General features: G+C 40.1%; 2 protein-coding genes across 4 annotated transcripts in view; both read left to right on the plus strand.

The window, feature by feature from the left end:
• The window catches only part of agbl4 (AGBL carboxypeptidase 4), a 288,623-nt gene that overhangs the window by 217,570 nt on the left and 43,859 nt on the right, over positions 1 to 27,194 (plus strand). The window lies entirely within an intron of this gene.
• bend5 (BEN domain containing 5) lies at positions 178 to 13,752 on the plus strand. Of its 2 annotated transcripts, XM_044199152.1 has the most exons (7): positions 178 to 346; positions 479 to 537; positions 1,542 to 1,672; positions 2,537 to 3,014; positions 4,674 to 4,822; positions 6,963 to 7,176; positions 7,406 to 13,752. In XM_044199152.1, exons 1-7 carry the CDS (start codon positions 237 to 239, stop codon positions 7,600 to 7,602), a joined length of 1,338 nt encoding a protein of 445 aa, XP_044055087.1. In that variant the 5' UTR covers positions 178 to 236; the 3' UTR covers positions 7,603 to 13,752. The 2 variants fall into 2 exon arrangements, with proteins under 2 accessions (XP_044055087.1, XP_044055086.1); XM_044199151.1 differs by having other exon boundaries at positions 224 to 537.

The raw sequence follows: 27,194 nt of genomic DNA on the forward strand, positions 1-27,194 counted from the left end.
TGTTTTTGTAAATCTTGTTCTTTAAAAATGTTTAAAATTTGACAGAAATGAAAAACCTTTTTAATATTATAATTACACTACAGTTGCAAGGGGAAATTGTGTTTCATATGTTTCTGACACAAATAAATCAAAAGTGCATTTGAATGCTTCTGTATCTGAACATCTCCTAACAGCAAAGTTAATGTCATGTCTATTACTTATGCCTTGATGATCTACCCTGGTGATGTGGACCAGGCATGAGTAGCCGAGCGCAGATACCATCCCCAACCCCCCTATGTGTATATTTTTTTAAATACTTTGTGAGGAAAAACTGTCAACCATATCCAAAGTGCAGGACCAAAGAGAAGTAAATAATGTATGCTTTTGTTAGATTCTTTGAAGACGATATGTGCTACGCGTTACCCGTTTCAAATGTCGAAGATTTCAGACCTCTGCACAAAACAGATTTTGATAATCAGAAGGTGTATCTGGTTCACAGAACTGAAGAGAATGGCAGCGCAGGCCAGCCGTGCGAAGCACAGATCCTTGCCCTTGCAGGTAAGTTGCCCTCTTAACATATCAGCTTTTCTGTTTTTAATGCTGTTTTTGTCTGTCTGACCAAGTAACGTTGTTGTGCACGAAACTCGGACGTGTGTCAAAGCAAGTCCTTTTGTCCGATCTGTCAGGACGTGATCAGCTGGAATCTGACACTGATAGCCACAACAACGTCCTCGGCTGTGGCTAGCTAGATATGCTAGTTAGATATGCTAAGAGAAGTTTGGTAGGTAGTCATACCTTGTCGTCAATTCTTTACAGATTTTTACATCCAGAGTGTCGTGTTCCAAGAGGTAGCTCTCTTGTTTCGATAGAGTAGTGCTGGTTGTTTTGCTAAATACGTGGCATGCAACGTTAGCCAGTCACAACGGTTGTTTACAACATGTAGCTAACGCGTGCTAGCTTGGTGTGTATTCGTTCCGCGTTAGCATGTTAGCGCTGACGCGCTAGTTAACTGCGTGCAGACGCCAAGCTGTCACCACATTATAAACACATGTGACAACCCATAGTTGACCTGTTATGATTTTTGTAGAGGTTTTTAAGTGTAGTCGAGACGAGAGCCCGAGACCTTTGTTGGGTTGCGGTTAGCTTGTTAGCTGATTTATCTGTTGTTTTGTGCAACAGAGAGGATACGGTGCTGCAGTCATCGCCGTGTCATCAATGCATATTACAACGTATCGCAACCTCAGTAACATGTCAACGTCATGACTGTTTCATGACAGCACATCATGTTAATGTGTTTACGTGTGCACGTGAAATGATTTGCTCGTTAGCTCCAGTTACAATAATGTTTGCTCACGGTCGTTTTTTATGCTCGATCTTTAACTAGCTACGTTACATCACTAATCCCCGAATCTGAGCTGTCTGGGCTGCAAGACCGGTCCGATCTAACTAACACCTTCACAGAGGCAGTTATAAATAAATATGGGGGTTCACATTTTATGAAAATCCATCTAACTTTTTGGAAACTTTGAGTTTCTTCCTGCTTCTCTCTCTGCACTTCACAGATACAGTAGAGGAATTTGAAGACAGTATAATGCAAAAGAAGATGAAAATTCCCAAGATGTCCATCAAGAATTCAGGAAACTCTATTGAGAACAATTTTGGAGAGGACAGAATGCCACTCAGGCATAAAAAGGTAGGCTCATCTAAATGAGACACTAGTTGTGTTACTTTGTAAGAAACAATTTTGTACAATTGATCACATATTTATTGAGCAGCACTGTGTAATGGACTCGTCCTCACCAGATTGTGCTTATACCTACAGTGACACCAGTGTTTTGATATACAATCACACTGTCTCTTGATGAGTCTTAAATTATGTTTATCTATTGATAGCACCATATAAATAATACAATTTTCTGATGGTATAATAACAAATTAAAATCAGCCATGTTCGTACTGGTGGGTGCAAAGATAACATTCAATAATTTATCAAAGTAAAGTAATAAGCTATCCCACTTAAATTACTTATATTGACAATCTTGTGCCGTGTCAGTGAGGACCCTAAATAAGTTTGCTCACTGAAAAGAGCTTATATCAACACTGTGAAAGTGTGGGCGCATGTGTGACTGCATGTGTCCTGTTGATGCACACACAGCAATAGTCTTATATTTGAATATATGTATTGATGATGCAATGTCACATTTCCATAAACTTGGCTGACACCCAAAATCCCCCCACGCTATTTTTACCATATGCTGGATTAACACAAATTCAGCACTCTGGACAGCTGCCCTTTCACAGACAAATCCTCTGAGCGGCTCATCAAAGAACTCAGCGACTCCTCTCCTCCCAGTTCCTACTGAGATCCACACAGTCAAAACAAACTGCAGTCTGTCTGTCATGTCCTTTTTAGATTGATGTGTGGTTTTTATATCTGTTCTGCCCTCTAAGTGTTGATGATGATAATGATTTATTCTCATCTTTGTAGTTATTATAATTCAAATTTAATTTCACTGGCCTATTTGTCCGCTATATTGACAGTTGTTATTTTCTTCAGGCCCTGTCTCAAGACCATGGACGCCCCCTTTCCAACTCCTCCAAGAGCCTGGCAGCAGTAGTAGCTCGCCTTGAGAGAAATGCAGCCAGCTCCTGTATGGAGGGCGAAGAGGACCTGGATGAGGACCGACTGGCTGAGGAAGGAGAGGATGCAGACGATGAAGATGAAGATATGGAGGCAGAGCATCAGCAACATCACCAGCAGCAACAACAGCAGCATTTGGAGGTGGACACGGATTGTGTGTCTGGCGTAGCTGCAGCTGTGGTTCCTAGAGTCCTGTACGAGGAGCTAGTTCATAGCTACAGGCAACAGGAGGAGGAGATGAGGAGGCTGCAGCAGGAGCTGGAGAGAACCCGTAGGCAGCTGGTGCAGCAGGCCAAAAAGCTGAAGGAATATGGCAGCTTGCTGACCGAAGTCAAAGAACTGAGGGACTTCAACAGGAGGCTGCAAGACGTACTTCTCATGAGACTCGGCAGCGGTGAGGGACCAGGAGCATGTACACCAACACACAAACCACTGCTGCCTATGCCATAAAGTTTATTAGTAACCTTTAACCTTATCAGTCATTTAAAGAAAATGTCTACAGAAGTCAAATCAGTTGCCATTGAGAATGAAAAGCTATATAGTAGTAAAACTGCAATTCAGAGGCACAGGACTTTCTATTCTTAGAAAGTCAGTGTGTGGTGTGTTGACACATTATAATCCTAGTGTTTACTGTATGTCTACACAATGCACTAACTGTACCCACTCTGACCTGAAAAGGATCTATGTCTTTTTTAAGAATGCTGACAAATGCCAAACATAATGGTTTTTGCAGTTAAGTCTGAAAAAACATAGGAATATTGCTACGATGTGAAAAATGTTTTGAGATAAAGGCCCTTGAATAGTTTTGCGATACTTTTCAAACTAGATCAACTTTGAGTTTGAGTGCTTTAGTTTGGCTTGCTTCTTAGGTTGGCAGAGTGGCGACTGGTGATGAGAGCGACCATCTTGGGTTCAGTCCTCTCATATGTTCTGTCAAAGAACCGATTTAAACAGAAAACCACCTTCGTCCCCCACCTGCTCACCCATTAGAAGGGTAGAAGTAGAAGGCATTAGAAGGCATTTTTTAAATTAAAATAACTTGTTTACCGGTGTGGAGTTTTATTACTATAGATTTAAAAAACTCCATGTAGCAGTTTAAAGTAGATCAGTTTTGCTAATGCATTGCAAAAAGTCTGAAGTTATGTCAAGTTTATATTGTATAGCCCATTTTCACATACATAGTATTAGTATTCCCACAGCAGCAATGGTTCCTGTCCAGCCGAAACTCTCTAAGACTTATGATCTAAGGGGGAAAAAAAGAAAACTTGGGGGAGGAAATTTAAAGTCTTCTGCCTTGTACAGCTGGGGGGTACAATACAAGCAATAGGTGGGAAAGTGGCAGTTTTTTAACAGATAGGCATAATAGTTAATAGACACACATAATACAACAATGAGATTATAATCCAGCAATAGGATTTTAATAGGTCCAGTACTAATGTAGTAAATCTAATACAGGAAATTGAATAAAATCCACTGTAGTTGTAAGTGTGATTAAAAGTGGTGTCATTGCAGTGCGCAGCAGTGTACAAACTCAAGCTTCGCCAGATGCTGGTGTTAACCTCAGCCCCCCTGTAGATCTGGACAGAGGCGCCTGGCTACTGGCGAAACCATCTAATGGACAGGCTAAAGATTAGAGCACCCTGGGGTGCTGTCGGGCATGGGGATGGAGTGCACTGACCGATATTAAAACTCATCCGCTACATTGGAGCTTAGCGTGGCCAGCCACCAAGCCAGCTTAGTTACTGGGCTAAAATAACCACCTGTCTCGAGGCACAGGGAAGCCTAGACCCAAGGCGGGAAGCAAGCAGACAAGCAGGTGGGCACTGTTCCAGTGGTAAATACCAGAAAACTCATGGCCACATGCTACTAGATACTGTAGGGATTAAGTGCAACTGGCTGTTTTCAACTAGCTGTTCTGTTTTAGTTTCATCTTCTGTAAAGTTGCCTAGCAGTTGATGAATGGCCTTTGACCTTACCTCAACTTGAAGTGCTGACAGATGTAGATTTGTTGCTTGTATCTCCATAATGTTAAATGTCTCCTTTGTATCTTCAGAGCCTATGCATGACAATGGCACTCAGACAATCAAGGCTGAAGTGGTTGAACCCATTGTTGAGGCGCAGGAGACATGCAGAGAAGAAGCCAACACCAGTTCCAGCTATTCACCCTCACCCAGAACAGTATATACCTGCAACGATGGGAAGGTAAGTCTCACTGGACTAAGGGACATTCTTAGTTAGTTAGATTCCCTCTGGCTGGCATGTGAATACCACCTTTTACTGTTTTAGTTTGTCTTATCTAGTCTAATCACATGCCTGTTCATCTGCTACCAACATTTTTTGTGATGTTTCCTGTCTGTTTTGATCTCCTTCTTTTTTTTTTTATTTTGACATTTATTCTTGAAGGCAAAATCACTCATCCAAATGTAAACAAAAGCACTCACTCAAAGCCTCAACAACTGATTGACAGGCCTTTAACATAGTCCAACAGACAACAAATTAATCTGATGTTTTCTGATGCTGTTAGTAATGTTCTGTCAGTCAGCAGTAAAACTGGCTTGTATTTTCAATAGTGATCAATTAAGAAACACATATAAATGAAAAATAAGCAGTTTATGTCCACCTCTTTATATATTATAGTTATATATTTGAATATACTTTCAATTTATGTGGTCTAATGTTGCATTACAGATAGGGACTTTCAACCTTCACTTAAAGATTATCCCAATAACCCCTCTCACCCTTTGCGAGTCCTGAATCCTTCAGTTCCCTCTCCTGTATCCCTGACTCTTTACCTGGGGGTGACCATGGGAAGTAACCTGATTTTGTAGGAAATGCTGTATTTCCTCTTAACACCCATGAACCTGGGAACATGCTGTCATAGTTGATCAGTCCTTTCCCCCTGGCTGCCCTACCCTAGCAGGTAAACAAGGTTGAGAAGATTATTATTGTTCCTGCAAGCCCAGCCAGCATCATCAGTGTTTATTGGCCTGTTAGGGTTCTATACTCCCCCCACCGCTGTAACTCAACCAGCGTCCTGTCTCTGATGACAGGGGGGGAATTGGTACTACAAGCTCTGGGGTTTGCAGCCACTTCAAGCGTGAAGAACACTTGCAAATTAGAACTCTCCTACATCAGGGACCCCATATTAATTATTTGCACGATAGGAATTTAAAGTGACTGACAGGTTAGCCCTAGTGAGAGATTGGGGGGGGGTAGGGTAGAAAAGAAGAAGGAGAGATAGAGAAAGAGAGATAAACGAGAGCAATGGGGAGGGAGGATGAAAACAATCTTGTCTAACTTGAGAGCAGTAAAAAGCTTGTCTGCTGGCCGGGGGCCTAAAGCACATTAGCTGCACAGGGAAAAGCCTTTTGGATGCTAGCCTAAAGACTTTACAGTGATAAGAGAGTAGAGAAGGGAAAGAGAGTCACATATGCCCCCTGCTGCATTAGCTCATCTAGAAGACCAGGGCAGTCTGCCTAGGCTGGCAATCGGCTTGGAGTGTTTGGTGCAGGCTTATGCAACGTGCAGTGGCAGTGTGTAGAGCGCTACAGGCTAAGTTCATAGTGGAGGTAATCCAGGCTACAAGCAGCCAGTGGCCTGAGCTTATTTATGTATCCTTGTTGGTGAAAGTGGTGCTTATTGGGATTTGTAATTTGGTCTAAGCAGGAGCTGGTTAAGATATGTTCTGCCATGACAAGCTATGACCTGCCTTGTCCATTTATATTTAGATCCCACAGCACCTAACACAAATGTCCCAGGCAAGTGGGTGGTCAGCATAACCGTCACAGGATAAAATGTGTTATTGAGTTTAACTATGCATGTAAATGTGTTGTTTTCCAGTAAGATCCTATGGTTCCAAGTATCGTACCAAATAAAGTTAAGTCTCAGTTTAGTTTGTTTCTCTCCCTCACCTACTTGCATCTATCTTGTTCTCTCTTTTTAGATTACTCTTGCTGATGGTTGCATAAATGTTTAAACATCAATAAAATTTGATAAAATTGCCATCCCCACACCAAATCTGATCTGTACACAATAACACTGTAACTACTGCTCTGAAGTCTGCTCCAGCATAAAGGTGGCTTATGAAACTGTTGGGTAACAGTAATAGCATTTGTTTATTTAAAAAAAAAAAAGAAGTACTTATTACAGTTTGTGCTTAAGTGTCAATGTGCTTCTTCTGTGGTTTATAAACTAAACTGATTATAGCCACAATACATTTGACTTTTGTCTCTCACTGCAGATGACAACACGTACAAATTATTTTAATCTACAGCAGACTGTAGATACACATTTTAAAATGTGGTGTTCACGGTTCTCTGTTTTACGCTTGTCCTCTCTGCAGGTACACCTCGGTGGAGGGATCTGGGTGGAGGAGGAGAAGTGGCATCAGCTGCAGCGGACCCAGGGAGATTCCAAGTTCACAAAGAACCTGGCTGTAATGATCTGGGGCACAGAAACCCTCAAGAACCGTAGTGTAACTGGAGTGGCCACCAAAAAGAAGAAAGATGCCCTGCCCAAACCTCCACTGTCGCCCAGCAAACTGAAAATCGTTAGAGGTAAGATAAACTTGCGGTTCAAACCTGTAAAATCAAGATTGTGAAATAGATGAATCCTTGTTCTGATGGGTCTTTTGTAAGCTGAGACAAGTTGGAAAACATCAAATTATTTTCTTTTTTCATATAGCCTTTCAATCATTGAATTATATTCATTAAACACCAGACCAGGATAAGATCAGCAATTTTTGATTTGATGTAGTCTGACTGCTCACACTCGCTCCTTCCCCAGAGTGTCTCTACGACAGAGTGTCTCAAGAGACAGCCGACAGTGCAGAGATTACGCAGAGACTGTCCAAAGTGAACAAGTACATTTGTGAAAAGATAATGGACATCAACAAGTCCATCAAGAACGAGGAGCGGCGAGAATCCAAGCTGCTCATCAGACAGACAGTCAAGATGGAGAACTTCACCTACGATGGCATGTAGTGATTAACTGTTGTCACGCCAGCGCCTTCTGCCCCAGCTTCCCCGTGGTCCGCAGGATATTGAGGGGAATTGATATGGGTGGTTGGGGGATGTTTGTCAACGTTTCAGGAGCTGAGTTGTTTTCCTCTGACATGTTGGATCGGTTATTATGTGAAACGTTAAAACAAATAGACCCCATCCCAGCTCCCTGTAGAGCAACCATCACCTTCCTCAGTGCCCAGTTTCCTCATTGGCTGACAGAAAGCTTTACCCACCAGTGAGAAGTTGAACACGTGTGAACTAGTTTGATGGTATGAGTGTTTTTATAAGCTTTACAGTGGGATTGGTACAGAGACATGGTTTATTGACTTGTGTGCATTTGTGTCAAAGGAGAGATTAGATGTGATTAATTGATTTATTGTTCTGTGTCAGAACATAATTTTGAGTCCTTAAACTTTTAAAAAGTTAGAGGTTATTTCCCTAGATAAAGTCTTTTGATGCTATAAAGATGATGATGCTAGCTTGCATTAGATCTTAGACGTGTGAACGGTTGGATATTTTGGTGACTACCCAATAACTGCTGAGTGTTTGATATTGGTACTTACATAGAACTGCATAGAATGGGACAACAGTCTCAACTGGTAACAGCCATATTGCATTTTGCAACAGAGATTCTGTTGCTCCAAGAGATTAATTCTCAGTGTGTGCTCCCCCTTAACTGTAGGTCAATCACAACACTTCACTTTATTAAAAAGAGTACTTACAGAGGTTAAATGTGAAGTATGACTCTCATGTAGAGTCTATAGAGTGCTATATTTGTTTTGTTTTTTATGTTGACCTTTTAGTTATGAGCATTCGCCATCAATGAGAGAGAGCACAAGGAAAGGTTTTGGTGGGATATTTGTGTGTTACTCTCAATCAAACATGTCACTTTCAGACAATTTGACTGTTTAATTTGTTCTAGTGGTACAGGCATGTTGATGCCTTAAATGGATTTGGCAATCACCAGGTGCTGGTATGCCCCTGGGTTTTCTAGTAGGCTGTGATTGTAAATTTATAGTAAGCTGAAGTGATGAAGCTTCACCTGCACTTTGCTGTGAGAATTTAAGAGGTGGCTAGGTACTATTTTCTGTGTGATTCACACCATTAAGCTGAGCTGAGCCGGGCTACTTTCTACCCCCATGATGCTGCGCTGCACGGGACAATGTGGGGAAGAAAATCAGGGCACGGCTCTGCACGGTTCAGGTCATCTTCTTGTCTAAGCAGTGTTAGCTGTGGGTAAAGCTGTCTGAAACACTGTTGTACTGTGGAAGTTGTCTGGGCCTGCTGAACCCCATAATAACCCCCTCTTTTTTAAAGCCACGCCACTGGGGAACAAAGTAAGGTTGCTCCAGTGACAATTTCCTCTGAGCTATGCCATCAGAACTTTGAAAATGTCCTCTTTTTCTTGTATGTTTTTTTAAAATGTTTTTTTTCTCTCCAGTTGTTTTATTGTTTTGATCCAAAATGGTTTGTGTGGCTGTCTGCAGGCTGGAACTAAATGCTGCAGATTGAAATCTCAACTGTGACCTAGCTGTGGCTAACTGTGAATCTGCTGCAGAGCTGCCCATCAAGCCTCTCTCCTCTTCACACTCTAGATTCTTGTTTGTCAGTTGGTTTATATCTCTCTCTCATTTTGTCTGTCTTGTTTTTTTTTTTTTGTTATTTCAAAAGTTCAGATCAGCCTTTTGTTAAGCTACCTTATATTTTGGAGATATTTTAGTGTACATAAAACACATCTTTTTATTTTTTCCACCAAACATGGATATATCAGTTTTCTAGTCTTGTTACAGTTTTAAAGGTTCTGGGCAGGTTTTGGTTAATCTAATTGATGTTGTAATTCCATGTTACCTGACGATTTCTTGTGTTTCTTTTTACACCTATCTTTTTGTTTTGTTTTTCATATGAATTGTTGGCTTTAAGCTTGATGTTGTATCCAAATGTAGATCAGTGTAATCTACAAACAAATGAAAAAAATAGTTCCTTTTCTTAGCCAAAGTGATCTCTGTGGAACAAGAGAGACAAGGCTTCCCTTAACATTAGATTTTAACAAAGCCCATACATTAAGCTACATTCACAACATGTTATATTTAATAAACCTCACTTAGAATTTACCTACTAATGATCTGCCACAGTAAGATGATAATCTGTCTCGTGAAACCGTTGTACAATTGAGATGCGTAGTTACATCACCACAAATCATTTACATTAAATGCACTTTAAACTTCTGGGCAATTTCTTCAATCTTAAAGAAATTTATTTGTGGTATTCGTCCTTTTATAAAATGCCTATATAGATTAAGGCCTAACAATCATTGTATTATCATGAAGCACCTTACAACATTTTGGTTTATTGTTTTTTTTTTATGGCAAGAATGAGTTATGGGATATCATTTTGTTTTGTCTGTCATATATATCCCTGACATGCCAATGCTCCAAAACAAGCTTGATAGATTTAGTAGTACTACTACTTCCAAATATTTAAATCTGTGAAGATTTATTTGGGGTGTTTAGAAAACCAGATTTCCACAAGTCACACTGAAACTGGACTCTATAACACCGTCATGGCCTCCCGAACAATAAATGGCATACAAATTGACAAGCAAAAGTCAACAACTCTTCTTGGCTTTCAAGCCCAAAACATGATTCACCTATCTAAAGATATGTACCTATGAAATGTGCAAGCTGACTGGAATATGTGCTTTAACTTAATGTGTGAAGATGCTGGTTATGTATAGATATATATAGAGATAATTATGTATTTTTACAAATGAGTGGTAACTGTAAGCCAAAGTATTGAAGGCTGAGATCAAGCTAAAGAAGGGGGATGCTGACAGCAGCAGGGTTTGCACAAAAAATAGCCAAGGTAATAGCTTAGTGAATCTTAAGCCACCAAAATGGTGACGTATTTTTGGGATTTCCTAAAAATATCCCTTTTTCAGTGTCCTTTAGTTTTTTGTTTTCCCTGTACAAAGCAACATGTGAGGTTTATATGCGGTTGCGTGTATTTAAAATACATGCAATTTAAAAGAAAGAAAAGATTTCTGTTGTGCAAAGCAACATGGCTGAAATTCTGACACATTGTCGTGTATTGTGTTTGTGTTTGTTTCTTTGTTGTTTGATGCCAAAAGGGGTGTGGTTAAAATAATGCTTTAAGATAGAGCATTAATAGAGCTATTACAGCATCTCAAATGTTAACCTGTTTTGAAAGGCTGGTTTCCTGGAGCGCGATGAAGCGTAATCCTTTAACTAAAACCATCTTTAGTGGATGAAAGTTGTATGGAAGTACTGTATGTTTTTAACCCAGATTTGGCTTAATCTGTTATGACAAAGCCAATCTCTGTCTAATGTACCAAGTCACTTGCAGAGGAGCAGTTTGGGTTTTAGCTGCATATTAGTAACATACACAAATACATAACCTGGCAGAGCCATTAATATAGGCTAGTTTGGCTCTGTAACACAACACCAGACCTTCCTGTACTCTCACTGTCACACGCAAGTAGTGATAAGGAGGAACTGTAACCGCGCTGGCTCTGTGATCCTCTTCTTGTGTCACCTCTAGTTCCTTATTCTCCTGACATTTATATGGACTGGATTTAAAAATGCTAATGTATGTAGATAATGGCAAATCCTGTCCTTCTCGCTTGGTGTTTTGCTTATGTTGTGAACGCCTGTCAAAGCTTCAGAAGTGAGGGAGCTTTATGTTGCTTTTTGGCAGTTTGATTCAGAAAACGAGATCAGTTCTAGCTTCACTGAGTGGAACAAGATAAATGGCTCCATCTAGCAGTTTTCACAACTAAGTGTACACAAAACACATTACTGTTTGAGCCTCAGATACAATGTCAAACTTACTTCAAATGAGAAAAAACGGGAGGCACACATTGTTAGGCCTGTATTTTTCAGTAACTTTGTATACAATCCTCAAACCGGTTCTACTTCATCTAACTTCACCGTCCTACCTCATTGTTACTCTGGTGTTTGTTTGTCAGTGACTGTAAACTATGTGTGTATATTAAAAAAATCTATAGGAAAGGTATACTCGGTTACTCTCAACATGTACAGCATATAAAACTTGTAAAACACCTCAGTACACAATATCATTCTTAGGAGAAATCAGTTTTATTACATGCTTAAAGATGCTGCTGTAAAGGGGTGTCTGCGTGAGGGGTTGTCTCTGAATATATATCTTCGCTCTTTGCTATGTCGTGCAGTTGATCAGTGGTTGTGTTCTGTCTCTATATTGCATTCTGAGATTTTTACTGGTTGACGGTGCTACCAGCAAACAGTTCAAAAACTGATCTGTCTATCGGACCTCAAATGGTGCTGTTTTTCTATGTTTTTATCCTCATACAACTATGTTTTATTCAGGTGTCAACCGCCACTATCCCCTCAGCTAATCAGATTTTAAGCCAAAATATTTCGCAAAACGATAACCCTGCTATTACTGTATCAACTATATGCTATCCATCCAAATATTGTAGATAGTGATTATATCCTCAGCTGTGAGTTTCAGAAGTACCTCAGACCTTGCTGATTTTCAATAGATGCATCTGCTTCTAGCACCTGTTGTCTACCAATATTACATTGTTGCAGTGTATTTTCAATAATATGCATTTTTACTGGTTAGATCAGGTTTCATTATATATAGTACATGATAATTAGAACATAGTACATGATAAATTTAAAGGTTACCACTGTTCACTGGTTGCATGCCAGATTGTCATAAAGGAAATCTCAGTTGGACCGGGCAGTGTATGTTACAGTAGAAGAGGTCCTCAGCAAAACCATGTTCTGTTTGAGTCAAAGTTAAGCCCAGTTTGTTTTACAGAAGCGGGATTCCATTGGTAGTTGTATTTATAGTGGAAAAAGTTGATCCCTTAGAAGTGATTTTGGGACAAACTAGAGCCCCGTCTATAATATCAAGGAGATCACAGAGAGTCTTCAAGGTACATTCACAAAGACTGTTTTTGGGGAGTTTCAGCATGTCACTTTTGGAATGATTGATTTTTATCTAGTTACCTCTTTAGTCTGTGATTTCCCCCGTTGTATTTCATTGTCCCTTACTGTTGTGTAAACAATTCAAATGCAACTTTCATTGTTTAAATCTGAATTTAGTATAGCAATCTGTTCATGATTAACTTTACTGGGAGCTAAAGTCACATGTACAGCAAGCAGGATTCAGTGTCTGGACTTTGGCTGGATTATACAAAAAGTGCATTATATTTTGTTTTACCCTGTGCAGTGACACCAATGGAATCTTTTCTGCGCCAAAGTGTTTGATGTAGAGGGGGTTTTTGGGGTGGTTTGCTCAAACTGTCAGTATGTATATACTTGTTTTGTTTGTTTGTTTTTACTCTGACCATGTCTGTGAACATGAAATATGCTGGGGAACTCCTCTCTACTGTGAGCAGTGTGTGTTCAAATACACAGCAATTGGTTTCATGGAAGCACTTAAGCCATTTGTTGGACTGTTTCATAATGGTTCAATTTTAAGCTTTGCTCTGGTCCAGGAAATTGACCCAGAGAGTTTTGTGTGTAATTGAATTCCTATGCAGGTGTTGAGTTGTAATCACCTGGTACCATATCACTGTTTGGTGCAGGGCCAACCAGAGAGAGCTAACTGGAGAGCGATCAAACCTTTGAATGTGTCTGCACAGCCTTGAGATTGTGAGAGTCAAAGGGGACAATAGCGACATGACAAATCCATACAGAACTATTACTACATTTTCATGGAGTTGAATTAAACTGAGCTATACAGGGCTGCTTGGGTATATACCTGTCTGTAATAGTTGTAACTGCATTGCAATGATCATTGGGGAAAGACAGGGTTATTACTGTATGGAGTATTTCCAGTTGGTATGATAATGTGAAAAGAATTTCAAGACTATTGCAGTAAACACTCCCTAACCCTATTTTAGCCTCCCAGAGGCGATCTTACATTTACAGAAGATGTTATAAGTATATGCGATAGAGAGTGTACATGTCTTTGCTAAACCGGCCACACCTCTGCTATGCGAGCAACTCTTTGACGCTTAGCATCCTGTTCTGTGTTTTCTCTTGCTGCATTCAGGAACACCTGTTTAATGTATAGATAAACAGAAATAAATCCAGACTTTTATTCTATCAGCACAAACCTCTTGTTGTCTTTTTTTTTGTCTTTCCTGCCTGCTGTTCTTTTATCAAATAAACAAACTACAAGATGAGACTTGTGTTGGAAACTGAAAGCCAAGGTTAAAACAACACAGAACCTGTCTTGTTTATTTATTTTAATCACTTTTTTCCAATGTGGAAAATACTGTATGTTTTTTTTGTACAGTGCTGATGATGCTGACTATGTCCGAGGGTAAAAGAAGTCAGCCTACCAGCCCCGCTACAGCTTGCTGACTAACATGTTATATCTTGTTTGTTTAAACTGTACAGAAAAGAAAAAAAAAATCTTGGCCAGGAGCAGTAACTTCCTGGGGTCTAGTCTGGTTGTTTCCCCGTTTTTCCTAAGCTAACCGGCTACTGGCTGTAGCTCGATATCTAACAGACAATTGTAAGAGAGGTATCAATCTTCTCTTCTAACACTCCACAAGAAAGTGAATAAGGGTATTTCCAAAATGTCAAATTACTCCTTTAATTGCAGCACCTTCTTCAAAGAAATTCCAGAACAAACCGAGATGGACAGCCACACTTTCAATCAAATTTTCTGGCACTTCGTTGAGAAATCAGTGTGGCCATGCCCTATTGTTTGCTGTTAAGACAAATTTTCTGAAGGGGGCTCTGTGTGAGCAGTAACTTATTTTCCACAGATAGTATGTTCACCTCAATTTTTATATTTTAAAACCACCAAATCAGGGTTAAATCTGGTCAATAGCTTGGAGCGCAAACCTACCTCAAGCCTTTAAATGTTCTTTTTTTACACAGGAATACCACTTAACTAATGTCAAAAGAGTTTTTATTTTCAAATTGATGGCCATGTGTGCTGAATGGGTTTCAGAAAACCTTAATGACCCATAGGCTAATGTAAATTTCTCAGCACACATTGACTCGGTAAACTTTTAATTTAAATGCAAAGATTAAAATTACAGTTTGAGTTTGCCATACAATGGTAACAAATTTACTTTTAAAATGTCTCACCCAAGTGTCTGACACCGTGAAGACAGACAGACAGAGGCAGATGAGCTCTGGTGTTATTTCTCTGACAACTCATTCCTACTTACACAGATCAGTGTTGCTGTGTAAACTCTTAGTGCCTTTTCATGCCACATCTGACGCCAGCTTTCCATCCTCATAGGCTCTGTAGTCAACTTCTGTCACCATAAAGATCAGTCCCCTCTTCTTCACACCCCCAATGCTTTGACTGCAGATTTGTGTTTCACGTTGTTTGTTTTGGGGTGCACGTGTGGATGCATCTGCCGTGAAGGTGAGGGATTAACCGGCAGATTGTTCTCAATGTCAGCCACAAGATAACAGGATGGCAGAGACCAACAGTTCACTGTACTGTATTTGTTCATTCTGTTCCCATGCTGCTGGCCTTCCTCTGTGCCACACAGCATGCCGATGACTGGCAGCACTGTATCTGACATGTCCCATGTCCAAACCATATTGCAATATCAACTCAGCTGCATGAGAGCAAGATAAGACAGAAATGGGGTGTTGACACATCAGATTGCTTGTAAGATGGCTTGTTTGGAGAGGCTTGAATCTAAAATGAGCCCCATCATAGAATTCTGGATTTGGTTGAATCCACATTGGAAACTGATGGGAAGTGGTCACTGTGAAGGCCATTTCCTCCCTCTCTTTATGAATAGACTGAGCTCTACTCACTCCCTCATCTCCCTATCCTCTTTCCTGTCTGGCACACTGATGCATTTCCATATATTACTGCCTTTGTAAGCAAGTGTGTCATGCGCCCAGGCTTTTCCTACAGCTCAAGGGGACTTCTCAATGTCATTATCGCTAAAGCCTGCCACATGCCTGTAATGTATTGCCGCCTGGCTTTATTGGCAGCGCGATGATTCAGTGATGGTGATGATGGATTAGTGCTGGCTGGGTCGAGCTGGGCTGGGCTGAGCTGGTCCAGACTGGGCTGAGCTCTGCAGCCTCTCTGTCTGTCGCATAAACACTGTGTCTTCCTCACACACTGCAGTATAGAGGGAGACATATCGCATTTATGTCACACACACAACCTAATGAATTTGGTCATTTCAGTGCTTTTACGGAGCTTCTTGGAACATCGTCTGATTCATCTTGTCCACTTTTTGCTTTTCATGCAGACACGGTGCACCCAGCAGTGCCGCATAATAGGTGGCAGTAATGCATTTTCTTTATGACATTGTTACTGTTTTGAATGTGAAAATAAAACCGTTTATGTTGCCTCCTGGAAGGGGAAGTTCAGAGATGGTGCACTGGGTGCATTTGTTACCACAGCGTAACAAGGTTTGATGTTTCCATGAGCATGTACACACACACAGGGTTTAGAGGAAGGACACACAGTGGCATGTTTTATTACTGAATATGAAACCACCCAGGCTGAACTAAACTAAATAGCACAGTGGCCACCAACTAAAAGTCTAAACTCAACTCTCATCTCTTGATTGCAGGCTTGTCGGTCTCTCTTGCTGCTGTACACTGTCATGGTGATCTGGCTCCAGCCTCACTGGAGGGAAATAAATGGACATTAGTCTTAATTTCTTCTTCTTAACTGGCACTGCTGCTGTTAACCTCTCCTGCCCCGAGAGATACAAGAAACACACTTTGTTTCTCATTGCAACACGTGTCGGTACAGGAGTGTAACACACAATATGTACCAGTCAAGTACACAAGATATTCAGCATCAAATGCAAAAGCATGAATGGATTTAACAACATTAACAGGGTTGTTGATTAGTCTCTTAGTTGATTAGTTGATTTGCTCTTGGGGAATATTTTGTCTAGTCTCTAAATCACTGACTGACTCCATTTGACCCACACAGACTTTTGCTCATCCTGCTGTATTTCTCCCTTAAAAGCTGTAAATTACTGTAAATAATTAGAAAGTGACAAAAGAGTCGAGCATAAACTTTTGTTTGTGTGATTGTATGTGGAGCACTTTATTGTCTGATTTCTTAGAGATTTGTTTTTGTTTTCCATTTTAAGAAATTCCACATAATCTACACAGCATTCATTTACAGCATGGAGCACACATCTGAATGCAAAATATGCAAGAAGAGTTTTCATTACATTATCTCCTCTTTTGCCAGTAATGAGTCATACATTATCTCTTCCTATATTCCCATCTCTGCTGCTATGTTTATCTGAAAAGTGACTGCAGGGTTAATAGACAATAAGTTGATACTGATTAATTCTGCCTTTGTCTTAAAAACCAGTAATAAACATGAATGAGCTACCAATCAAACTCACATTGGTACCTCTTCCCTATGCTCCGTACATACTTTAATTTTTATCCACCCATACATACCCATCCTGCTGCATGTATGTTCTGTATGATAAAATATGCTGCTAAGTCTTGACTGTAGCTGTTCAATTTCTCTCCGCTGCCAGCGTTATTCAGATGTCCTTATCATTTTTAAGAAGCTTATTTGGCTTGTTCAACGATAAAAACTGGTAAAGTTCGGAATCCATTAGCCCCTCCGGTAAGTGGATGCAAAACTGAGCTCACTCTTCCCTAAATGCACACACATGCACACAAACGTACCTGTGTATGCGCGCGCGCACACACACACACACACACACACACACACACACACACACACACACACACACACTTAAGCACAGAGCCTCCAAATGGCCTCTATTAATGCAGACGGCTCTCCCAATTAACAAGATTCAAAGCGATGATGAATTTTTCATTCTCTGAACATTTAAGCTAATTATGGCCCAAATGAAACAGGTTCCAGTGAATCACCATGGCAGGGGCTGCCAATGGCAGCCAATGTCACTGTCACAGTGTCACTCTGCACCACCAACCTAATCACTACAGCTGCTTAATATTCATCTCCCGCTGCTCTCTCTTCTCCTCACATATCTTCTCTTGTTTTCTCCTCCCTCCTCTCATCTTGCTTCTCACTCTCTTCCTCTTATAACTTGAACTTCTCTCCTTTCTCCACTGTCCTCCGTACCCTTTTTCCTTCTCTCAGTCTCTCCCCCTCAGCGCTTCTCCCTCGTCATAGATGTGTTGTTTAAAATGGAAATCAACTAATTGCGCTAATAGCATTTTAATGATAATTTAATGTAGTAAATAAAGCTTGTTACAAGCTAAGCAATTTTGTTGGATTTCAAGGGCAATCAATCTGTGTCCGATACAATCTGCTCACCTCCTTGATGATGGGTGTGGGATGTCGGCAGTGTGCTTTCACTCATGCAGGCTACAGATCTAGCTATGTTCATGTCTACATCTACAGATCCACAGAAATAGGCAGCACCGAGTGGGAAAACCTCATCACTGTACACACTCACCCCCCCCACTTTCAGATTACTATCCAAGCCATCTGTTTTTAGACCAGGGGTTCTCAAAGTCTGACACTGTGGATTTATGGACATTTATTCACGATGTACATTGGAGATAATGATATCCTGGGGAAGTCACACTGAATCTACAAATGTGTGTATCATGTCTGTGTGTTCAGATTTGAGTCCTCAGAGAAGGAGTACGAATTTTGACGCAAATTGCTGCTCACGCCTCACGTCTCTCCTTCTGCTCAAGATAACTTTAAATACAATTTACTTTTTATTTGTATGTTGTACTTTTTCAGCACAGCTTTATAGTTTGACATTATCCCTTTTGGTCATGTGGTCTGTTTTGAAACAAACTTTATGCCCAGTGGTGATTCATGCCATTTTCTTGTTTGTTGTTGGTTTAGTTTTATCATAATCAATTCTCCTCAAGAAATTAACATACCTGAGTTGTTTCAAGTCTTCTTAGCTTTGTGAGTCATTGTTCTCCATTAAAGAGATTAGATTTACCTTGTAATCAAAGATGAATAGTTCATTTTACGTTTACATTCTTTTGCACATTTTTATCAACCATTCCCCCAGACTAAACATATTAAAAATGATGAGGCGCTTTAGCTAGAAAGAGAAAAGAATAAAGTGCCGTGAGACATAAAAACAATTTAATTTCTTTTTTTATGTTCTACCAGTGGTCATTTAGCTAGCCTCTTTATTTAAATGGTAATGTGAAGCTGGCTAAACAGGCATGGCGAATCAGCCTGAGAAGAGAGTGAGACTTCAAAAAAGCGGTGGTGTTTCATGCTCTGGGAGTTTATCTGGGTCTTTCCTCCTGTCGTCTAACAGAGGGAGGCCGCGTGGGGAGCCGATTGAGCGACAAGGATAACTCTCTCTCGGTGTTGGAGTATAATTAATTAGGTGTGATAAATTATACCATTTTTAGCAAACCCTGGCAGCACTGGCACATGCACTCTTGAACACACACACACTCAAATACATGTGCACTCCCTCTGTCCTCATACAGACATGCTCACACACACATATATGGCTATGCATGCATGTCAGTATTCCCATTTGATGAACATAACCTCTTTGCAAAATCTCATTCCTCCCTCTCAGTTTGTTGTGTACCAGAAACTGAAAATAAACAACATGAAAGCACATGGATTATCTGTCACTTTGCAATCTCTTTCAAATCCATCAGCTTATTCTTTTTGAAGAAAGTTGTGTCAGTAACTGTAATGTGCTGATTGAGCACCCATGAAGGTTAACTACAATATTTTCTACCTCTTTTAGCACTAAGACTTTCATGCTCTAATAACAAGCAAAGTCCTCAACATTTTTTGGAATTCACAATAATACATTAATTTTGTTAGAAACAGCATGAAAACAAGGAAAGCACTGTGAACAGTGGATTTTAGTGAAAACATATGATAACATTTTCCAAGCTTAGTTGTTTCTTTGGATCTTCATGTCCCAGAATTAAATATTCCTGTTTAAATAAAATACATTAGCAAACAATTCTCAAAGTATTATCATGAAAAGTAATGGAAATCATCTATCATTCAGCTTTTATTTATACAGGGTGGTCCAATGAGTGCAGTTCACTCTCTTTTGCATGGGCGCCCTGTGTACAATAAAAGCAGAGGCAAAAATCCAATATAAAACATACAAGATTGCAAATAAAGGATAAAACTGAGAAAAGGTTAAAAAAGGCATTTAACAAGCATTAAATAAAATCTGAAGCACAATAAGGGATAAAACCAGCATATTATTTTCAAGTAGAAGTAGAAGATACTTCTTCTTCTTCTTCATTTAAAATAGTGACTTTCTACAAAAGACAACATAGTTACATTTCTTTACCATTTAGTGGAAAAAGAATGAGATGATGAGTTAGCTACAACACTAAATTTTAGAATAACAAATTAGAGTGCTGAATCAAAGTAAAACATGGATCATCAGAACAACTAAAGCATGCTCAGTTGTTTTTTGTACTGGTCTGTTGTTTCCTCACAAACATAACTGTGAATCTCTGAGTGTCAAGGCAATTGTTGAGGTGCTGTTGCTGCTGCTTCTCAGGTAAACACAGCCTACACATGATAACCCTTCTTTCAAGCAAAAGTGGTCATTAAAATTCAATCAAGGATTTACCTTCATTACCTCCTTTTCTGCACAGATTTAAAAAAAAAATCTTCATACTCTGATGGCTGAGAAGCTTTTTTTAATCAGTGTGATGAAAAAATAGGAAGAAGTTTTACCTACTCTGTGCAGTGACATTTAGATTTATCTGTAGTGAGATGCAGTAAAGTACTACTATTCATTGTTCATGTTACCTAACTTATTTGCAAAAACATCTGTAATGTGTTTGTTTTTTAAGAAAGTCCTTCATAACCTTTAACTCTCTACGTCACTGTATTTCTGAACTGCTGTATGCAGTTCTGATATCTGATGGGATTCATGGCTGAAGACCAAATTGACACTTGTCTGCCCTCCTCAGTGTCAACTTGAACCCCTAGTCCATGGCTAAGACACACACACACACAGAGTAACACAGTGTCGGCAGACGCTTTTAATGGCCTGGTGTTAATGAGAGTCTTGTTTAGAGCTGTCAGATGACCCTGGGCCATGCAGACTGACACCAACTCCATGTTCACAGCTCCAGAGGTCACCACACAGTCTGTATGTATGTGTGTGCGTGTATGGGTTTGTGTGTGTTGATGCTACAGACAGAATCATTTATAACACCTAATTACATTTCCAGCCAGTGCATTAACACTATATCATCATATCTTTAATCTTTGGTAGTTAAATTTCCAATCAGTAAAAGTTGATATTAATCTCAATAAATCTTATCTACGTAGTCTATTCTCGCCACCACAGAAAAGGGTCATTCTTTTTGTGTGTCTGTGTGCTGTCTTGCCTGAAGCTAGCCGGCATGATATAAATATTCTAAGAAGAGACAGGCTCATAAAGGAACCACACCTAGAAAAAAGATGAATTTGTTTAAAAAGGACAGTATAGTTTTCTACTCTGTTTTGATTTGTATAAATAAAAATGTATACAGTGTACAGACAACAGTAAAGTAAACAAAACACACCCACAAAAGCGTTTTTCCATAATTTTAGTTTTCTAACAGCATAACATTAATCCTGTACAATCATGCATTTTTTGGAGCAGAACTAGATTTACAAAATTTGAGAATGTTTTTAACAATCACGGAAGAAAAAATACAATAAAAAGAAATACAAGTGTTGCTGTTAACCAATAATCAAGCACAATCCATACATTTTTTTGAACAATCTTAAAAGGCATAGAGCAATGGATCCGATTTCATTTTACATTTAAAACATAAATTTGATACTGTGTGGCCCAATTTGTGAATCTTATGTACAGTATAATAAAGTCTTGTCATTAGTTTCTATTGTCTCAGCAGTTGCTTCATAAGTCATTGTAAACCATTCACTCTATTTTCCAGAGGATCCATTCCACCCAGTTAAGCAACATAATTGTTTCTGTACTATGTGTTTTGAAGTGCTGTGTATAATTTCCCTCTCAGTCCTGTTATACCATCTGAACCAAAATGTCTGCTGTTTAGTTCTTGCTGATCCTTTGTTTAATTGGTACAGTTTTTTATTTGAGGACAATTAATATGAAAATTGAAATAGAAGTCATTAATGTTGATGGCGATGTCCCATCTAGAGGGATAGATGGGAAATGTCACACAACAGTTCACTGTGTTTGATATTGTGTTCTGTGTCTTTCAGATCTCTTCACAGCTCACAGATGAAATTACCTGTGTGGCTGAAGCACGAGCGTGTTAAGATTTTAAAAGGCTCATTTTGAACTATTATACAATAAAGCCTTTTTCATGTTTTGCCCAAAGATAGTTTTTGCCCCTTTTTTCCCTCCTGTGTTATTTTCCTTCTGTGTCCCAAGCCAGTGTTTTCCAACCTTTAGCACACTTGTTGTTAGTCTTCTTTTATGTGTTGACAGTGAGAGTGTGATCTAGCTCGCTGTGTGGAGACCAATTCACAGAGTGGGAAGCCCCTGTGTTGGACCCAAGCTGTGACTGTGTGTGTGTGTGTGTGTGTGTGTGTGTGTGTGTGTGTGTGTGTGTGTGTGTGTGTGTGTGTGTGTGTGTGTTTAAGTAACGGAGACTCAAGCTGACAGTTTGCCAGCAGCCTTGCACCTGCACACATCTAGGTGTTGATCTCAGATGGGGGGAGAAGAGGGGACGACAGGCAGAAGGAGAGGAAGGGATCCGACACGAGGTGTTGGGGGTGGATGAGAAAAGACTGGTGAGGAGCAGAGGATAGGAACTCTGTGACATATAATTCCTGTTTATATGTTTTTCGTGTGTGTGTGTGTGTGTGAGTGTGTGTGCATGCCACAAGTCGAAGGAAAATGTGCAGCTGTGTGACAGGTGGGACAGGAGAGCCAATTGGAGTGATGCATTCTTTCATAGGTAACTGCCAACACCAGAGCGCAGCCAGGGCCTCATTTGTCAGACTCAAGGAAATAGCGTTACAGCGTGACATTTCACTCTGTCTCTGGCACACACATCAACAACCCTCTGCTTCAGGATGGGAGGAACTGTGCCACTGATGCTACTGTAACCTAGTGGTGAATTTAATTAGGGTTAAAAAGACAAAAAGGGGTTGTAAGACAGGGAAAATATGTGTTTATCTTCTGTTCCATCTGTGTCTGTTTCTTACTTGTCTTTTTGTGTATCTATATCTTATCTGACTTTTCTATTGGTATAATGTTGCTGAGGACAGTGCTGTACATATGGGGTGCACTCAGAAAATAATATATTGCTGCAAATACCATCATAAGTTTCCCTGCTCTACAATCATTCGCTGTTAACCTTTTAGTTAGCAGCAGTGGTGAGTTTGCTGCTGACTGCAGAGCAAGGAAACTTAGACAAGTCCTCTAGAGAGACACTCAACAGTATGTCAGGGAACTCCATGACACTGTCAGCATAACAGACTGCTGGGTAGCCTGAATTATTGAAGTCCATAGCATTGATAATTTAATACAGTAGATCTGTTTTGACAGGGGATGGTTTAAGCGAATAGAAAAAGAAAAGAAATTGGACATTCAGTGTGACACAAGGGGGGAAAATAAAGTTTCTTGTCTTTGTGCTGGTATAATGTTTTCTTTTATGTTGCCCCCTGTATGTAGGGATTTACTACACTGCATGACCTAGTTGAGATCCTGGTAGCGGAAGGAAGAGTGATAGAAAAAGAGACAGACAGATGGGAGAGGGTTAATTGAAGCTGACATGTGTCCAGTGTTTGTGTCCCCAGATAACACGAGGCTCTCACCCATATGCTCGTGTTGCCTTGTTCACTCCCTCTCTTCAACCACCACCACTATCTGATATGCAGTTTTCGCACCACGAAGAGGAAGACATCCAAATAGTTATGAATTGTTGTGTCTGTTATGTGTTTTGGTGTCAGGATCTTTGTTAGTAATGTTGCTCTCTTATTTTGTTGTGTGTACGCACCATGTGTATATGTATATATCAAACCCAGAGAAAGCCTTAATATTAATCAATGTAACGGGACGTTTCATTTGGTCGCCTGTCAATGGCGTCATATCCCCTTTGCGCCTGTGTCAGTGTTGTGGTTGTCTGCCAGAAGCTGTCATAAATTGACTCTTTATCCACATTTTTACAAAACATTTTTTAGATCTTGGTCATTTTTAACTATATATTTTAACCTGATGAAGGATTTTAGTCATCAGGAGTCTGGATTTTAAGTTAGCAGAGAAACAAGCTGAGTAAATGTTAGCAGCAGCTAGGGCTCGCAGCGTCGGGTGTCCACCGAACATCGTCAGAGAAACACTGATTTTTAACATGAAGCTGCTGTATTCAGTGTTTCTACCAGTTTTAATGCCCAGGTCCATTTGTTTCAGAGAGGAGGAGTCCTCTTCGCATAATTTGGCTCCTGGTAAAAACGTCCTGAGCATCCGGATCAGGAAACAAATTATCAGAGAAACAAACTGAGCAAATGTTAGCAGAAAGCTCGGCTCGCTCTCTGGGACGTCCTTTGAACAGCGTCAGCGAAACATTGATTTTTAACTCTCACGCATCTTTTTCTTTTTTCAAGATTTTCTTGTTGTTCTGCTACATCCAACAAACAAAGGAGCTCTTTTCCTTGCCGTCCTGAGGTCGACACCTTGTTTTCTAGTGTGCATGTGTGGAACATGCACAGAACCCCGACTGTAGGATGTAAAGAAGCATGTGCACGTCTGCTTTCTGCATGCACATCTGCAGATGTCCAAGTCCATATTGAAGTATGAACAAAGTTGCTTTGGCTTAATTTTTAAATATTTAATATTTATGTTATGAGTTATATGTTGTGAGTTTCTTTTTATATGACATTTTTGTAAGAGAAATGACGATCAAAAACGTGATCTAAAAACAAATATACCATGCCAGCCGACTCCATGTCCTCCTTCAAATCACCTCTTAAAACTCATTTTCATACAATTTCTTTCTTTCTTTCTTTTTAATTAGTGCAAAGTAACATAACACAAAAGGTGACATAAATATGGACTTGTTGTCTTACCTTGAGTTTCATCTACAGAAGTAGAAGTAGTTTTCCATTTAGTGCATCATCTTTGGCCTTCCCTGCACAGCTGTCAGTGTTGGGTGTGTGAAATGTTACAAAGTAATACATTAGTGAAATTACATAACTTCTCCCCATATCAAAGTGTTGTATCATACTATATATCTCTGTGTACAATATATATACATCAAGGTTAATATATTTATAATTTTTGTTATTATTATTTTTATGTTCCACCATGGAGATCACATTCATTCTGTCTGTCTCACTCACTGTGTCAGTTTGTCTGTCTGGTTGTCAGGATGTGTCCCAGCAGGCTTTCCGTAGACTGGCAGAGTGTTGATCTGAGTGTCAGAGGGACTGGGGGTCTCCTTTCTCAGCCCTCCTCTCCTCCACCAGCTGACAGACAAGGTCAGGGACTCGTCCCGCCTGTCTCTCTCAGCTCCTGACAGCCTTTCCTTTGGGAGACCAACCTCGGACAACCCTGCACTCCCTGGCACGCACCATCACCAATTAATATTGCATCACCATTTTCTAATCTGCTCCCTCTGGGCCCACTTCTCAGGGTGTGATCAGGCCACCTCGCCTCCCTGTGTCTCAACCACCTCCAGCCTCCTTCCATAACAGGGAATAGACCCTCACATAGAGAAAAAAAAAATTACACTACATGTGGCACTCATCTTTTGTGTTGTTGGGTGTTGCCTCAGTTTGTGTTTGTGATTTGTTATCTTTTGAGATGTTGTTTTGCAAGACTCACTCACTGCATTATTAATATATGTTCTATGTTTTAAATGAAACTAAACTAAACTCCTTTCGGGTTAAGAGTGATCAGACATCACTGTGAAGATGCTCAGAGTAGGTTTGTCATTATTTTTGTGCAAAGTGAATTCATTTTATCTCCTGCTATTTCAGAGATGAAGGGTAGCTAGTACGGCACTTCAGTTTTAAGTTTATTTTTAACCATTCTAGCAGCGTGGCTCTAGGGATAACAGTGACGGTTGGTCGGTTGGTCCTTTGTTCCAGACTGAAATATCTCAACAGCTATCAGATGTATTGTTCCAGCATGCATGGTCCCCAGAGGATGAATCGTACTGTTTTTGGTGATCCTCTGACTTTACCTTTAGCACCAACAAGGTTCACATTTGTGGTTTTGAGTGAAATATCTCAACAACTATTTAATGGGTTGCCATGAAATTACAGTCTTGTTACTTTTATGTGCTTAATTTTATAATTATTTGCTATTTATTATTCATATTAGCTATCTTAGTTTAATCATCCAAATGCGTATCAGAGGGAATTTAGAAGTGGGCCAGGATCCGACATAACCGATGGCCTGGGGCCAGTACAAGTTTTGACGTTAACTGTAGCTGTCTGTCTAATGTCGAGCCCTGTGGGTTTTAATAGCATCCCTACAATGTACTGTACTGTACTCTTTGATTGTATTAAAATATAAATATTTACCTAATGTCTTATAGTGTAACAATGACTGAAATGTCATTTTAATGGTTAGTGTAGCAATATAGGGCCCCTATAGTTATTAAATGATGGAGGGGGAAGGGTTACCTAAAGCTGGCTAGCCATATCCTAAGATTATCATAGATAACGCTACATGAAACACCACCGCACAAACTAACCTAAATCTATGGCTAATTTATAGCTATATGTTGCAAAATGAATTCATTACTCTATCACTTGAGTCTGAGTCTCACTCCACTTGACCATGAAATATGCAGGTTGTGCAACGAACTGACAACCACTGGAATCTAATGGAAGAGGGAGGGGGAGTGTGTTATCTAGTGGCTGGATGTTATCAATGTTATCAATAGCACCTTTAATAAATATTTTACAATAAATTTTCTCTAAATTAAACACACTGTGTCCGAAGCTACTGAATTTGCACTGTAAGTGTATATATAACACAGTATCCATCTCTTACTGTCATGTGAAGCTTAGGACAGACCAATCAGAGAGAGATTATTTTATGGATCTCTTCACGATGTTGACATGTTTTATCATTCTGATGCCCAGTGTTAGTTTGGGAGTTGGGAACACGACTTACCACTCTGTCCAATATCTATAACTGAGATGAGGAGCACATTGCCATTTGTTTCGGCCTTGTACCTCCATTCTTCAAACTCTGAACTACTTGCAGTGAGAGACATAACACCTCCTGCGACCTTAGTGGGTGACTTATCCTCCTACCTTGGGGAGTGAGTGATGTGCTTGTGGCTCTGAGAATAGCTACAGTGCTGTCCATCTGGTTGGTGTTGGTAGCGGCCCGGGCTGTGCAGTATGTTTGTCTGAATCACAGCTCCTGGCTCGCACATTTGACTCTTCCTCTCATACATACACACACATACAATCTGCTGACGTACAGACACACATTCTATTGCTTAGTATAGCATGATGGAGGAGCGTGGGGGCCGTGTGTCACGCCTTGGCTGCTAAAGCACTCACCTGGCCTCTCCTCAGCACTGATGGATTTACACTGGCCCTGCAGGGGTGGCATACACACACACACACACACACACACAGAATGTACTCTAGATCACTTGTTCTTGGTCTGT

This window comes from Siniperca chuatsi, linkage group LG6 (assembly GCF_020085105.1).
Source record: "Siniperca chuatsi isolate FFG_IHB_CAS linkage group LG6, ASM2008510v1, whole genome shotgun sequence".
In the NCBI taxonomy this organism is placed as follows: domain Eukaryota; kingdom Metazoa; phylum Chordata; class Actinopteri; order Centrarchiformes; family Sinipercidae; genus Siniperca; species Siniperca chuatsi.

Coding starts and splice junctions, on each gene's coding strand:
- bend5 (XM_044199151.1), top strand. CDS start 354: ATGTATGCTTTTGTTAGATTCTTTGAAGACGATATGTGCTACGCGTTA. Junction 3,015..4,673: donor TCTCATGAGACTCGGCAGCG/GTGAGGGACCAG, acceptor TTGTATCTTCAG/AGCCTATGCATGACAATGGC. Junction 7,177..7,405: donor CAAACTGAAAATCGTTAGAG/GTAAGATAAACT, acceptor CTCCTTCCCCAG/AGTGTCTCTACGACAGAGTG.